At 34.9% G+C, this 16,128-nt stretch overlaps 1 protein-coding gene across 1 annotated transcript in view; it reads right to left on the reverse strand.

Annotated features, from left to right (window-relative positions):
* The window catches only part of Itfg1 (integrin alpha FG-GAP repeat containing 1), a 225,653-nt gene that overhangs the window by 81,916 nt on the left and 127,609 nt on the right, over nucleotides 1–16,128 (reverse strand). Inside the window, exon 11 of the mRNA XM_063249304.1 lies at nucleotides 4,366–4,516. Coding sequence (XP_063105374.1) covers nucleotides 4,366–4,516 — 151 coding nt within the window. The remainder of the gene's footprint in view (nucleotides 1–4,365; nucleotides 4,517–16,128) is intronic.

Below are 16,128 nucleotides of genomic sequence, written 5' to 3' on the forward strand. Positions count from 1 at the left end.
TGTAACAGTGAAAGCAATCTAACAGCATATTTCATAATTTAAGTATAAACTTTATTTATTCAATGTAACATAAAATTATTAAGTACATAAACATACACAACTTTGAATAGTAAAAGATATAATGCAAAATATCTAATTTTAACTTTGGACATCATTTTTAGGATTTTTGTGTATTTCCTTCTTGTCATCTTAGTATAAATTTTTTTTTTTTAGTATTTAAGGAGAAAAAGGAAAAAACAGAAAAAGGATACAAGTTATAAGGAATTTCAAAAAAATAAACAGTAGGAAATCACTAGTTAATAGGTTACATATTGTCATCCTAGAAATAGCTATTGAATTTACAAAATTAAAGCATATACAGTGGACAAACAGTGAGATTGCAAACAGTTCTGTTCAATGATCCAACAAAACTCAGTAATATGGTTATCTATCTTATACACTTAAATATACATGCAGTTATATCCTTTAGAGCACTTTCTTTACCTCTCTTTTGTACAATGACAATTACAACAACACCAATAAAACCAAAACACTGGAGACATTACAAGACTTCAAAAGAAGATAATAGTCAAACCAGAATGGGTGTCAAAAGGAATGTTATTGTCTTCACAGTTTTTGCCTATATTCTTGAACTTGGTAGTATCAAGCAAAACAGAATAGAGGAAAATCAGTCTAAACAAGATGGTGAGAGCAATACAGGGTTTCAAATCAAGTTAATAGGAAATCAAAGTAGGTTACTATATTATATCCTGCTTTTTTTATTTTTCCCTTAATTAAAGAGATAAAAATAAAATAGTAAATAATGAAAAAGGAGATTGAGATAAAAGAGGGCATAACAACAAAACAGCGCAGGTCAAAACATAACCATTTAAGCAAAATAGTGTTTCACCACCAGATATCCCGACATAAAAGTAGTTAGCATAGTGTTTCTTTCCTTGAAATCTTTGAGTATAACTTCGTATACTATAGCATCAAACATATCAAGACAATGTAAAACCATTCAAGAGAATGACAGTACTATAGGGTATTTAGAATCAACTAATATAAAATGAACAATGGTTTCTGTATAATCTCCTTGTCTATGAAAGTTTTTGTTTATATTATCACATATAATAAAATCCAGTAAGATACAACATGTTAAGACTGATGGAGACAGAAGAACAAAAGCTTGATGGGACTTCAAGACGAGATATTAAATCAGCACTAGCTATTATGATGTCTTGTTTTCTCCAAAATAGCTATTCCTACCATCCAACCTTCTCTAGTTCATTTCTGCTGAGCTCTTTTTGTGTCATTAGCTGTCAGGTTGTCTTCTTCATTTCGCTTTGTGCTCCATTCATTGTGGCCTCTCTGCCACTGTTTCTGGAATCTTGGTATTTTTCTTGTTTAGAATATCCTGCAGTATTCTCTGTAGAGTTGAACTGGTGGTTGCAAATTCCCCTAGTTCCTCTTTATCCTAGAAGCACCTTGTTTTTCCATCAATTTCTAGGTACAGTTGTGCAGGATATATCAATCTTAGCTAGAGGTTACTATCTTCCAAAGCTTGAATTATTTCCCCCCACGTTCTTCGTGATTTGATGGTTTGTGCTGAGAAGTCTGCTGTAATTCTGATGGGTGTTCCCTTGTAAGTGATCTGTTTCTTGTCTCTGGTGGCTTTTAATATTCTGTTCTTATATTGTATTTCTGGAATTTTGATTGTTATATGCCTGGGTGTAGTTCTGTTTGGGTTGTAGGTGGCTGGGGTCCTGTATGCCTCATACATCTGAGTATCTTTACCTTTTGCTAAATTAGGGAAATTCTCTTGGATTATTTCTGTGAATAGCTTTTGCAGTTCATTTGTTTGTGTCTCTATTACTTCTTTTATGTTAATTCTTAAGTTTTAGTTCCTCTTATCATCTTCAAGCCTTTGTATTATTACTGTTTGTTTTCTTGTTATTTTTAAGTTTTTCATTTCATGTTCCCACATTACAAATCTGTCCTCCAGTTCAGATAATCTATCCTTAGTTTCTTTCAAGCTGTTATGCCAGCTTTCAATGGAGTTTTTAGTTTCCTGGTAATCTCTTTGAACCTGCTTCACGTATTCTGTGTTTTCTCTATTTTCTCCATCAAACAATTCTCCCCTTTCTTTCTGTTCTTCCATTCCACCATCTGTTTTTTCTTGGGCGGTGCTTAGCATTTCTCTAACTATTCTACTTATTTCTTGCTTTATTTCATTAAATACTTCACTTTTGAACTCGTCTATGAGGCTCCAGAGATATTGCTTTATGTCTATTGGTGCCATGTCTGATATTGCATGTTTTCTGTCCTCATTCTCCTTTGTATTTACCTTTCCTGGATGGGTGTTCTCAGGATTGGGGGCCCAGGACCCTTTCTTCTTGCTCCTTCTTCCCATACTTTTAGTTCCTTTCATACAAGCATATATAGGAGGCCCAGTTTCCTTCTTTGTCAGTTATAGTTTGTTTGAATTGCACTGGCTAGGTGTTCCCCCCCACTGCAGTGTACTAGGAAGACACAGACCTGGGCAGCCTCTGCTGGGCCCACCCCTCTAGGTCAGTCAACCTACTGAAGGCTTCACTGCCAGGGTACCTCCAGGCCCTGGGACCTGCGTTTGGGCTAGCCTACTGGGTTTTAGTCTGCGGCATCACCCAGGCCAAGCACTCCCCACCAATGCAGCTTGAGAGGGGAATATACAACTAAAGTCACTGCAGCATACTGTTCCGGCTAGTCTCCCGGTCCCAGAATGTCCTCTGTTGGTGCCTCTTAATCTATGGAAGGGTCCCCGTTTCTCTCACTGACCGCAGGTTGATGCAGGGCTCCCCACCAGTCCCGCTCTCAACTCCATTCCCCGATTCCAGCTCTCAGAGCTTTTGCATGTCTCTCTCCCTGTTGTCCCAATTTGGACGCAGCAGCAGCAGCAGCAGCAGCAGCAGGAAATTTAAATCGCGGCTTCCAGAGCCGCAGATTCTAGTTCAGCACTGAGATTTTATCTGTTCTGGTTATAGCACTGGGATTGCATTTCCAGTTGGTTTCTCTCAGCTTAGTTCGTTCCTCGATGTGCAGGGTATATCTCTCTTTGCTTAGGACTCCTCACACCACACCATCCTGGATTCTAAGCTGGCTAACTCAGAGAAGCCTCCATAGCTGCTGTTATCTATCTGCCATGTTCTCCCGGAAGTCCCTCATCTTAGCATAAATTTTTAAAGGTCTGTTATTGGGGCTGCCAGAACCTTTCCAGCCATAAAAGAGAAAGACAGGACCTTTTCACCAACTCCTGCCTTCATCAGTACTAGTGGTGTTTGTCCTTGATTAAAAGAGGAAGCTTTACTAATGTCATTGATGAGTGCTCATTTAGAATGACTTTCCTTTGGCTCATGGGCCACTGATCACATTTTTACATAGGCTAGTAACTAGGGTTTTTGCTATAAATTGACTGTGTTCCACCTTTTCAGAAAATTTACTTTTTGTGACATACCAATATGTACGAACTTTTATAAATTAAGGCTATTAATTGTTTGGCTCATTCACAGCAAAATTATTTTCTTGTTTAAAACAACTCAAGCTTTCTTTTATAGTATTTTTGGTAGATAAATTAAAAATTGATTTATAATCAATTCTCTTGATAGTCTTGTCCTTCGTAATATTTGTACCAATTACTTTTTTGCTTGGCAAATGGTAATGAAAAGTGAAATAAGAGTTGGCAGTTGGACAAACAGAGGAAAACAAAGATTTGTGGAACTCGTAATTTTGTCACAGAACAAAATAAAACCCCAAATTGAGTTAATGAGACATAAAGGTCCTGAAGGGCTTTTAACATTTAAACAAATGCTCTTGCAAGGATATACTGGGACGTATTAATGGTTATTTAACTCCTTTTCTCTAAAATTCATTATTTTTCTGAGTGGTCACCTGCCTTTTTTTTTTTTTTGTGGATGGTAGCCAGGAAGCCTTTTCACAAGGTCAGCTGGAATGAGAAGGACAAGGCTTTGCAGTGACAGGTGTGGCTTCCATTGTGGGGGCGGGGCTGGGAGGTGGGGTGGGGGCAGAAAGCAAGGAATTCAGCCTTGTGCGACTTAGCAGGTGTGCCTGCTCCCCTGGCTCTGCTCCTTGGATGTACCAGCTTGACAGCATTTTTTGCAGACTATCTCAAGGAGCACTAAATGAGATAAGGGGATTTCCCTATTTGATTACAGTGATTGATCAATACTGTCAATCTTGTTTTCTTCTCTCTACCATTTTAGAAGCCTTTGTTTAATTAATGTTATGCTTTTATGTCCTCTGTATTTTTCTGGTTAGAAAGGTGGAGCTGAAGTGAAATGAGATAGATAGCAGTTAAACCCCAAATATAAAGAATAACCGTCAACTTACATCTTCGTAAATGTCAAAGAAAGTGGTGAGCACAGCATCTTTGATTTGATTTAAGTCCATCAGGTCCCAGTAGACTTTGAACATCCGGTGGGCACCCTCACAGCTTGCGTTATTACACGGGACGTTCTCCAGCAAGAAAGCCTGCTGGTTGCTGTATGACAAACAACAGGCATCTAGTTACACCACACGCTGCGCAGCAATGGCTGTGCTATCTCCTTGAATCAAAGGAGCTGGGGAATGAAGACTAAAAAAATCTCTCCTTTTTGATTACTGCACTGTTACTTTTTTTTAAAAAACTCAAGTTTTTTGTTCTCTTTTCTCAACCTTTGGCAAAAGTCTGATTTTCTAAGCCCAGTCAGTTGTTTTATAAACTCTGTAAACTGATCTTATGCAATAGTTTGTAGGCATTTTCCATACAAACACTACGTATATAAATAAACATATGTACATATACACACACTCTAGTAATGACTTACTTATAGACATTTTCATATATAATATGTATGTGTGTATACATAATTTATAAAATGACTTTTACAGGCATCTTCCATATATATATCTATGCACACACACACACACACAAACATATACATATGTATGTTCCTTCACTTCCCCCAATGTTCATAAACACTAATAGACAACTACTGTAGAGGTGTTAGAATTTATTATTGGACATTTTTAAAAATTATTTTAATTAAATATGAAAAGATAGTTTCCTTGTATTTAGTAAAAATCTTAATCTGATTCTGGGTTATTAGCAAATTGAAAACAAGTTCAATTATAAGAAAAAGAAAATTTCTAAATGTTTACTGCAGATTAGAGACTTATACACAAACTTTTCAAACCTAATGCAAAAATGTAATAATATGTGGCTTATTTTTCCCAGATAAAAATTCCAACAGAAATAGTTTGCTAGAATAATTCCTTCATTAAAAAAAATCTCAGACTGTAAGATTTATTGAGAAGAACTTGAGTTGCTTTTGCTCAAGACCTAACATATTACTCTTCCTTCACTAGAAAGAATGATTTCTTGTGTTTTGTCTAATAACTGATCACTAAATTCTAATTTATAATATTTTCTCAAGTAACTTACCTATCCTACTTTGTAAGATAAACAATTTTACTAGCTATTTTATAGAGATATACCTTATTCCAGTTTGTTATTAGTTCATATTACAACAGGAGAACAGGCGATAAAAGGAGGTTTTCTACTCCATTGTATGACCCATGTATCCTATGTGGCTACCTCTGAGTGAGCATATTCTCCATTTCTCTTCTCAAAGTCACTGCATAGATTTCACGACTATAACTCTGGTCACAATTTCAAATATACAACAGTAACCTGCAATCAAACCTTTACTGTGGTTGTGTAATTTAAAATGTCATTGTTAGACTAAGCACAGTAGCACATCCCCACAATACCAGCTGTTTGGGAGATTGAGGCAGGAGGATCATTAAATTGTAGGCCAGCACGGGCAACTTAGTGTGACCCTGTTTCACAGTAAAAAACAAAAATGGGTGAGGATGTAGCTCAATTCCTATATTGAAAAAATATTCTCAAGTTTGGTACATGTTCACAAAAAGTGTAAATGTTTTCACTTTCTCTATATTCTTGAAAATTAGAATTACTGTATCTTTAAATTTTCATTTCGTAACAATAACAAAAACTATTGTAAATTTCAAGTAATAGAGACATTTTTAAAAAGGCAAAATCTTGCATTTTTAGGAATAATTATTGTTAAAAATTTGCTCTGTGTCTTTCCAAATCTTCTAGGACTATACAAATCAGTATACATATTCTTAAAAAAGTAGAAGAAAAAATTCAAACCCAATTGAGTTTAGCAGTACACATTTTTCTGTGATTGTTTTTCACTGAATAAGAAACTCCTACTCTTAGAAAACAGTGTTTGATCAAAGACTTCTGGCATCTGAGTTGCATCATCTTACATCCCTCACCCTCTAGCCATCAAGTGGTTTATTCCCTAGGCTCATTCTTTCCAAAGCCCATGTGCTACACGACTCAGAGGTCACTCATTGGAACATTCTGCTACTGACTGTTAGATTGCTGCCAAGTGCTCTCCATCACACTCTGCTGCAAGTTAATTTTCCTTGGGAAAACAGAAGGATTTCCAGATGACAGTTTTTGGGCCAGAGGATATGTATATTTTAAATGTTAATCAGTAAAGCTAAATGGATCTCTAAAAATGAACTTATAATTCTAACAGTATATGGGTGTGTATTTCATATCTTGTCAGTATTATTGGCATGGCTTCTTACTATTGTCAGTTGAATAGTTTAAAAATCATCACACTCTTTTGACTCTGAGTAAGAGTATGATTTTAGGTTTATCAGCTATTCATATTTTTTTTGTGAACTGCCATGTAAATCTTTTTCCTTATTGATTTTTAGAACTCTGATTGTTAGAGATATTAGCTCTTTATTTGTTACTCTTAGATCTTTATTTGAAATATAGGAATAATAATAGTACATTACTTCAAATCACCATTGTAAGGATGTATATGTGGATGTATATGTACATAAAAATAGCTACGATAGTTATGCTACTGATTTCTCTGAGTTCACTGAAGAGAAAGATTTGTGCTGGTATTGTTTCAATAATTGAATGCAGATGTCTTGTGCTCTGGATGACAATGCACAATGTACCATTGTTGCAGTCTAATTGATGTGCTTTGAAATTTTGTTGTAGTTTTCTTTCTTCTTGTCTCTGAATAAAATGGATTTGAAAAAAAAGCTATAGGTATAATATTTAAAGATAGTGCATTAAACCTATAAACCTAAAGCATCCATTAAAGTAAAAAGATCAATAGTAAGTCAAATACTATGTTATCTCAAATGAAGGGGGAGGGACCAAGATGGGTGATTTAAATCTAACTATATCAACACTCGCACAAAATATAAAGAGCTTAAATCCACAAATTAAAAAGTATAACTTGTAAGACTGGATTAAAAAACTAAGACTCAATTATATTCCACATCTAAGAAATCTACCTTAAACATAAAAACACAAACAGGAAAAACGTAAAAATGATGATAAAAGGCAAATTAGCCATGAAGAAAACAAAAAGACAGCCTAAACTCTGAAAAAGCAATGTTTGCAATCATGTTTCTGATAAGAGAACTGAATTTAGAATATGTATAAAAACTCAAACTCAACAGTAAAAGGAGAACTCAATTTTAAGAGTGGACTGTTGGTCCTTTAATAAAACATTTCTCCAAGAAATAAATGGCCAATATACATAGAAAAAGATATTCAACAAAAAGGCCACTAGTGAAGTTCAAATCAAGATCACAGCGAGACACCTCATGAGACCAAGGAGGATTACTATGATAAAAAAAAAAAAAAGACAGTTAGCAGGTGGAATGGTTAGGCCTGCAGTCCCACCTGCTGGAGAGGTTGAGTTAGGAATATCTCTTGAGCCAAGGAGTTTTGGGCCAGCCTGAGTAACATAGCAAGACCTTGCCTTAAGAACAAACAAACAAACAGCTAATAGCTAGTTTTAGAGTGAATATAGAAAACCTGAAATCCTCATAGCTTGCTAGGCTTCTAACATGGTACAGCTGTTTTGAGAAATAGTCTTAAATGGTTAAGCACAGTTACCATTGGTCCCCAGATTCCACTTGTAGGTAAATCTGAAGAGAAAGTACACATTGATATACAAACTTGAGTGAATGAATGTCCACAGCAAAACTATTTGCTGGAATCAAAAGGTGGACATCATCTAAATAGCCATCAGTTTATGAATGGATAAAATGTCTAATAGGTATACAATGCAGTATTATTTGAATTAAAAATGTAGTATACCAATATAAGGATGAATCTTGAAAATATGCTAAATATGACTCCATTTATATGAAATGTCCAGAATTGGCAAACAGATGGTGATAGAAAGCAGATCAATATTTGCCTGGGGCTTAGAGGCCTGGGAAGAAATAAGGAGTAACTGTAATGGGTTAAGGTTTCTTTATGACATAATGAGACACTCTAAGGGTGATAATACAACCCTACACATAATCTAAAAACTCCCGAGTCACACACTTTGAATGAATTGTATAGTAAGTGATCATAGCCCAATAAAGCAATTGCAATTGCTAAAAAGGTATATCATTTTAAGACAAATCAGAAGATCAGAATGGCTACATTAATGAACAAAGAAATTAGCACACTAGAGTGATTTCATAATACAGCAAGACTTTGGGCTGTGAGAAACTTGTTCTGTGAATGTTCCAGAAGACAAGCAACATTTCTAACAAGCTCAAAGCTGGTAAATGACTGTATCTTGCATTAGTAGGAGCGCCTGATGCCAAACGTCACATGATCACAACTGAGCCAATAGTTAGTCTCTCTCTCTGTTTTCTTCCTACCTGCCTCTCTCCCTCGATTGTGGGAGATCATTTTCCAAGAGGGTAATGAGGAGATTTTGTCTGTAGAGGAGAAGAAAAAGGAAGAGGAAACCCTCACTTCAAAAGAGATTAGGGAAATGTATAAGATGCGGGAAACAGGGTAACATTTTGTAGAAAACCACCACTCAGAGAAGGGGGTAGCTGAAAGAGTGATGAGTCTGGTTTAATGACAACGCCATGTAACATTTCTGTGAAATTCTCAAAAGGAGGCAAAAGAAACCATCATTGGATAGGTTTCTTGTATTAAAGCTGCATGAAAAGAAAGATAGTACTGAGAAAGAGATGATAGTGATTCTGTTAGTGATAGTGAAAGGTATCTTGCACAGTAACTCTCCTCTCTCGTCTCCCTCACACTGTTCCTTTGTATTATGTACTTACTTTATTATCATATTGTAATCATTCTTTTTTTTTGGGTACTGGGGATTGAACTCATGACCTTACGCCTGCCAGGCAGGTGCTTATGCAACTGAGATAAATCCCTGGCCCTTTTTAAAAAAAAAAAAAAATTTTTTTTTTGGTACTGGGGATTGAACTCATGACCACGTTCTTGCAAGGAAGGTGCTTATGCCACTGAGCTAAATTCCCAGTTGTAATCACTTCTATATAAATATTTTTGCATTGTGGAGTGAATCATCTGAATTTCCCATTATTTTTTAAAGGGAAATATGTTTTGTGATGCAGGTCCTTTGGATTACAAGTGTTTTTCTGGAATCCTGCTCACAAACTAAGGTTTTACTGTAAAAAGAGAATAAACTCCACTAGACACAAAAGAATCTTAAATGTTTACATATATAATACAACTTCAAATTATATAGCACAAAAACTAGATATGCAAAGTGAAAAAATAATTTCACATATATGCAGAAAGATTTTAATATGCTTTTAATATCTGATAGGTTAAAATATGTTCTCTGGTCATAATAAAATTACATTAGAAAGTAGCAACAAAGATCTCTGGAAAATCCTCAAGTATTTTTAAATTACATAAAACATTACCAAATAATCCAAGAGTGAAAGAAAAATCAGTACTTTAATTTGAATGAAAATGAAGACATTACATATCAAAATGTGAGGGATACCATGAAAGCAGCAGAGGAATATAACACCTGTATTATTAAAGAAAACATCAGAAATCAATGACTTCAGGTTCCACTTTAAGAAATTAGAAATATAATCCTAAACAAAACATCTTGAGGAATAAAGAAAATAACATGAACTAGATGCAGAAATAATCAATGAAAACTCAAGTTTTTTTTTTTGAAGAACAATAAAATTCATTATCTTCCACTCAAAATATTAAATACTTCTTTTGCCAATATTTAATACCAAATATTACCAATATCTAATACCAGGAAGGGGAAAGTTAACATCACTGATTATTTTAGTGATACTAAAAAGATAGTAAGGGACTGTTAAGAAAAACTGTAGTAACACAATCCGCAAGTTAGGTGAAATGGACAAATTCCTTGAAAGTTAAAATATACAAAAGTTCACATTGAAATGGTAGTTTAGCATCCTTCAAAAGAAAAAATCCCAGACCCAGATAACTTCATTGGTGAATTTTACATACATCCTATGAAAAAAGTAATGCCAGTTCTATTCAACGCCTTCAGAAGGTAGACGAGGTGCACACACTTTCCTACTCATTCTATGAAGCCCACATTAGATACCAAAATTAAGCAAAGACTTAACAAGAAAACTCTAGAACCATTTCCTTCAGGAACATAGATATAACTTTCAAAAATGAAAGTCTCAGATTTTAATTCAGAAGGAAAGTCAGACTATTTGCAGAGTACAGAGCTTATTGAAATCTGAAACCATGCCTCTGCTTTGTGATCACCAAAGTACCACAGACACAGTTGTGACAGCAAAGATACTTCAGTGTATATGGTGAAGTGAAGTGAACTGAAGTGTGAGGTGAAGACTACGGGTGTATAAAACGGAGAAAAGTCATGACCAAGTTGGGTGTATTGTAGGAATCTAAAGTTGCTTTTACATTTGAAAATAAATCATTTAAAAAATAAATCACTGTGATTCATCAGTTTAATATAAATCATACAATGATTTTATAAAGGCAGAAACAGTTTTACACAAAACTACTATTATTTCTGATTCAAACTCTCAGGAAACCAGGAACAAACCTCAACATCAGGAAACATCTACAGAAAATCAACAGTGAACAACATCATACTAGTGGTGGAAAACTGAATGATCCTTTTTCTTTCCACTTCCACTGAATAACGCAACACAGATTCCAGCTACTGTAAGAAGCAAAATAACAGCAAACAAAAATCTCCCAAATAAAATCCAAATAAAATGCTTCCAGGTTGGAAAGCAAAAAGTAAGACTGTATTTGTAAATTATATGACAATCTACTTTGAAATCTATAAAAATTACTTGAAATAATAAGTAACCTGAACTAGGTGTGAAATAAAAATACAGTAGTCAGTTGTATTTCTAAATAGAACAACTAGAAATTGAAATAAAAAAGTATGTCATGTGTCAAAATAAGAAACATTTGTATATGTCCGCAAAAATTCTGTGACATATACAAATAAACCTAGAATACACTGCTGAAATAATTCAAAATGTAAAATATGAGACATACGCACTGCATTTATGACCAGAAAACTCAATACTGTTAATATGTAAGTTATCATTAAATCATAATGTAAACCAATCAGTATCTCAGCAAATTTGCTTTTTTGGGCAGAAATTGAGGAATGGGTCCTAAAATTTATAGAAAATGGTGCATGTACATAACATATCTCAATTCTTTTTACCCTCTCACTCTCTTGGTCCGTTTCCAATCTGCAGAAGGTCTATGTCTCTGTTTTCCAATATCTACCTTTTTTTTTGGCTCTTTGTATCTTTGGTTTTTCATATAAGAGAAACATTGTTCTAAAAAATGAACTGTTTTTTAGAACATTGTTCTAAAAAATGAACTGGACTCATAACTTGTATAATATACAAGTATCAACTCAAAATGGATCAAAAACATAAATGGGAAACCTAGAACTATATCATGAGCAACATGTAATAGGAAATCTTTAGGTAAAGACTTTTTTTTTAGTAATGACATTAAAACCACAATCTGTAAATGAAAAATTTCACTATTATAGAATGCTGAGAATAAAAGCAAGAAAGTAAGGGAAAATATTAGCAATAACATATATAGTGGCAAAGGGCTTACATTCAGACTATATAAAGAACTTCAGGGCCAGGATGCAGCTCAGTGGTGTAAGCGCCTGCCTGAAAAGCACAAGGTCTTGAGTTTGATCCCCAGTACCAAAAAAAAAAAAGTTTAACACTCAATACTTTAAAAAACCTATTAAAATCTGAGCAAAAGACAAATACTTTGCAAAGATGAAAAATGAATGAATATGAGAAGATATTAACAATCAACAGAGAAATTAAAAATAAAACTAAAAAAGATATACTACAAACAGGATAGACAAAACAGGCCAATGTTGGAAACAATGTGGAACAACTGGAAGTATTTCACATTTTCTTACACAGGGACATGTATGACTTCTGAAAGCCCAAGTGGCCTCATCTCTTGGTATTTACCCAAAACACATGAACACCTATGTCCAGATAATGACTTGTACATGACTGTGCATAGCAGACAGTAAAAACAGGCAACCTGGTAAAAACCTAACTAACCATTCACATTCAGGATATAACAAGAAAATTGGTTTATGCCTATACAATCTAACACTCTAGTTACAATAAGTCACAAATGAAAGATACATATATAGCTATAAATGACTCTCAGTATTATGTTAATATATATTTGAGACATATCTATTATGGAGAATTGGTACATAAACATATCACCTCTGGAGCCTTTTGAGGTCTTCTTCCCATCCTCTCCCTCCCATCTCCCCACCTTCAAATCCCTTTTACATCTGCACAGTCTGTCTCTCTGTTTTCTATCATCTACTTTTTATTTTGCCTTTTAATTATACTTTGGGTTTCCTGTACGAGAAGCAGGTGATACTTAATATTCTGTCTTACTTCAAAATTATAATCAAGTTACCTGTATTTTCTTATAAATGACTGAAATTTAACCTTTTTATGGCTCAGTATTACTCTATTGTGTATGAATATTTTCTTTATCTGTTCATTTACTGAGGGGCATATAGACCACAGGCAAGACTTTGTACTGTGATAAACATGGGTGTGCATAAATCACTGGAATATGATGTCTTTAACTTTTTTTGAAAGATACCTAGAAGACATATAGTTGGGCTGAACAGAATTTGTAGTTTTAGATTAGTAGCTGTATTAGTTTATTGTCCCACCAACAATGCAGAAGGATTCCTCTTTCCCCACAACCTCGTCAGTAGTTTTATTTTTGCGATTTTTGATGATAGCTATTCTTTCTGCAGTAAATGGAATCTCAGTGTTGTTTATGACTTACATTTCTCTAGTGGCCAAAGATGCTCTAACATTTTTTCATGTACCTGTTGCTCAATTGCCCTTCTTCTTTTGATAAGTGTTTATTTCAACTGCCCACTCACTGATTGGGTATTTTATTTTGGGGACCTATATTTTACATTCTTTATTATCTCCTAGATATTAGTCCTTTGCCTGAGGATTACTCAGCAAAGTATTTTTCCATTCTGCAAGTTGTTTCATCACTGAATTGACTGTTGTACAGAAGTCTGTAACGCAGTGGAATCACTATTTGTTGATTGTGGATGTTATTTCTTGTGTAATTGGGGTTCTGTTCAGAAAGTCCTTGTCTCTGCCTATGTCTTCAGAAATTTTACCTATTTGTCTTCCAGCAGATTCCGTGTTTCTGTCTTGACATCTATGTCTTTGACCAATTTTGATTTCATTTTAGTACAAGGTGAGAGACAGAGGTCTATATTCATTCTTTCACACATGGATAACCAGGTTTCCAGCACATATGTTAAAAAGGCAATATTTTCTTCACCATGGCTTGGTCCCTTTGATGAAGATTAGATCACTGAAATGTGTCTCAGGTTTTTTTCTGGATCACAATACTGTTCCAGCAATTGATCAACATATCTGTTTTTGTGCTGATAACACATTTTTATTGAGGCTGAGTAGTATTACTTGGGATTGTGATGTCTCCCGCTTTGCTTTTGCTATTTTGGGTGTCTGGGTTTCAGACACGTTTTAGAATTGCTTTTTCTAGTTCTGTGAAGAAGTCTGTTATGTTTTCACTGGTTAGAAAATACTCTGTCAGGTTTTCATTTATCTTTAGTCAATGGAGTTCCTTATAGTGGCTAATTTGGAGGTATAATATTTTCTTTTTAGGGATGATAATATTTGTGTTATTTATTATATAAATGAAATATAATGGTCATTTTGTTAGTTGGGCAATGGAACAGAAAGTATACTCTCGTTATGTGTAGGTGTGTTGCTATGTATGTATTGCTGCAGATTGAATCTAGGGTTTCATGCATCCTAGTCAAGAGCTCTATCACAAGTTATCCACAGCAGCTTATAGATACATCACAATTCATAAAGTGCACGGACAGAGGGATACAGACTGGTTGAGGTATACCAGTCCTTGGAAACACTGTAGGGTGAAGTGATGAGTTGGATAAGTGGCAACAGACAGGAAATGGTAAGAAACAGGGAAAGAATGATGACATTTCTGGTTTGAACGATGGTACTGGTTGTGATAGGTGAACAATAGAGTAAGAACAGGTTTAGAGGACAGAAGGAATTTTTCGGGTTCCATGGAATAATATCTGTATCCTGTACCTATATCTACATATCCGACACAGAGATTTTTAGACTTCCAATCTTACACAAAGTAAATTAAATGAGCAAAGTACATGAAGAACATGAAAGTGGGAACAAAGGACTGGAAATGAAACATCAGGAACATCAACAGTTAGGGCCAAAGACAAAGGAGATACTGTGCAGGAATTATTGGAAGATAAAGAGAAAACTAGAAAAGGTTCAGGAACACATCATCAACAACCAATTTTGGGCAAGAATCTGGAGACACAAAGACTGAAGTTTCTGCTGGATTTTTCGGTTAGAAGACATTAGTAGAGTGAAGTTGACTAAAGTTCCACTGTCAGATTATGGGAGTATCTGAGTGTTTTCTCTAAGCATCTGAATTCACATGCCACATACTACACTGAAGTATACAATGTAGTGGTTTTGGGATATTCACAAGGGCATACACCCATTATCACGAGTTAAGTCTAAAACATGCTATCACATTCACACAGAACCCCACACTATTAACAATGATTCTGCAGTCTAGCAATTCCAAAAGCATGTCTAAAATGTGTTGAACATTATTAATGCAATATCAGTTCTACTCAAATATAAGTATCAGTCACATTCATTTATCATGGGCATACTAATAAAATTCAATTATGGAAACAAAACTATTTTGTTACAAATCATATTTTGTGTTTACACTACCTTCCAAAGTCAATGTCTGAGAAATTCATTAAATCGTGAAAGGCAAGAAATCTATAAACTTCAATACCTGTGATACACAAGAACTCATAAAATTTAAGATCCAATTTTATTCTTTTTTGGGAAGAGCCCAACAACATGCTGAGTTAAGATAATTATGTACCTTAAAAAAGGGCATTAGCTCACCAATGAAAATGCATTAAAGTAAGATTAAACCAAGAATGTTTACCTAATCACCTTTATTAGAGGGCAAAACATTTAGGTAATTAACTATAACTTGGTCTGAAAGAAAAAGCAGATATAACACATTTAGTCCTAAAGCACTGAAAACTTTTACTTTGGCAAGTATCTGTTGGTCTTGGGTTGTTAAAAGTGACCCAAGTGAAGTTTAGCATGCTAAGTTATTCTTTATCCTTACATAAAGATGAGACAAAATTCTCTTTCTTTGGAAATTCTGGCCATAGGGGGTACCTATGATAACGAAAATTTATAGAAAATAACATTACTAAACTCTGACTTCTGCATTAGGCTATTCATGCTAAACAAGCTGTTGAAGGTATAGAGAACTGACTACAATGGGAAAGGCTATGAGTCTACCTGAGCAGATCTATTTCAAAGCCCTTGCTAGCATGTGAAAGAAGTTTCAGACAGTCTCAGGACCCTCTTTCATGCCTCAGAACTCTGTGGCTCAGAAATGGACCACACTGACTCTCTTCGCCAGAGTGTGTCCCCTTGAGCCTCCTTGAGCAAAGACCCTTTCCTGGCCTCTGTTCACACTGGTGTGGTCTGCAATGCTTTTCTGTGATGAGAGTCAGCTAGACTAGTTGGTGGGTGGGATGAGGTACAAGCTGAGATCCTCATCTGTTTGGGTCCTCCCTGGACCCATCTGAAGACACACACTACACAGGGGTTTTTATGGGT

This window comes from Cavia porcellus, unplaced genomic scaffold (assembly GCF_034190915.1).
Source record: "Cavia porcellus strain 051 isolate PalLab524CR breed Dunkin Hartley unplaced genomic scaffold, mCavPor4.1 scaffold_5, whole genome shotgun sequence".
Classification (NCBI taxonomy): Eukaryota; Metazoa; Chordata; class Mammalia; order Rodentia; family Caviidae; genus Cavia; species Cavia porcellus.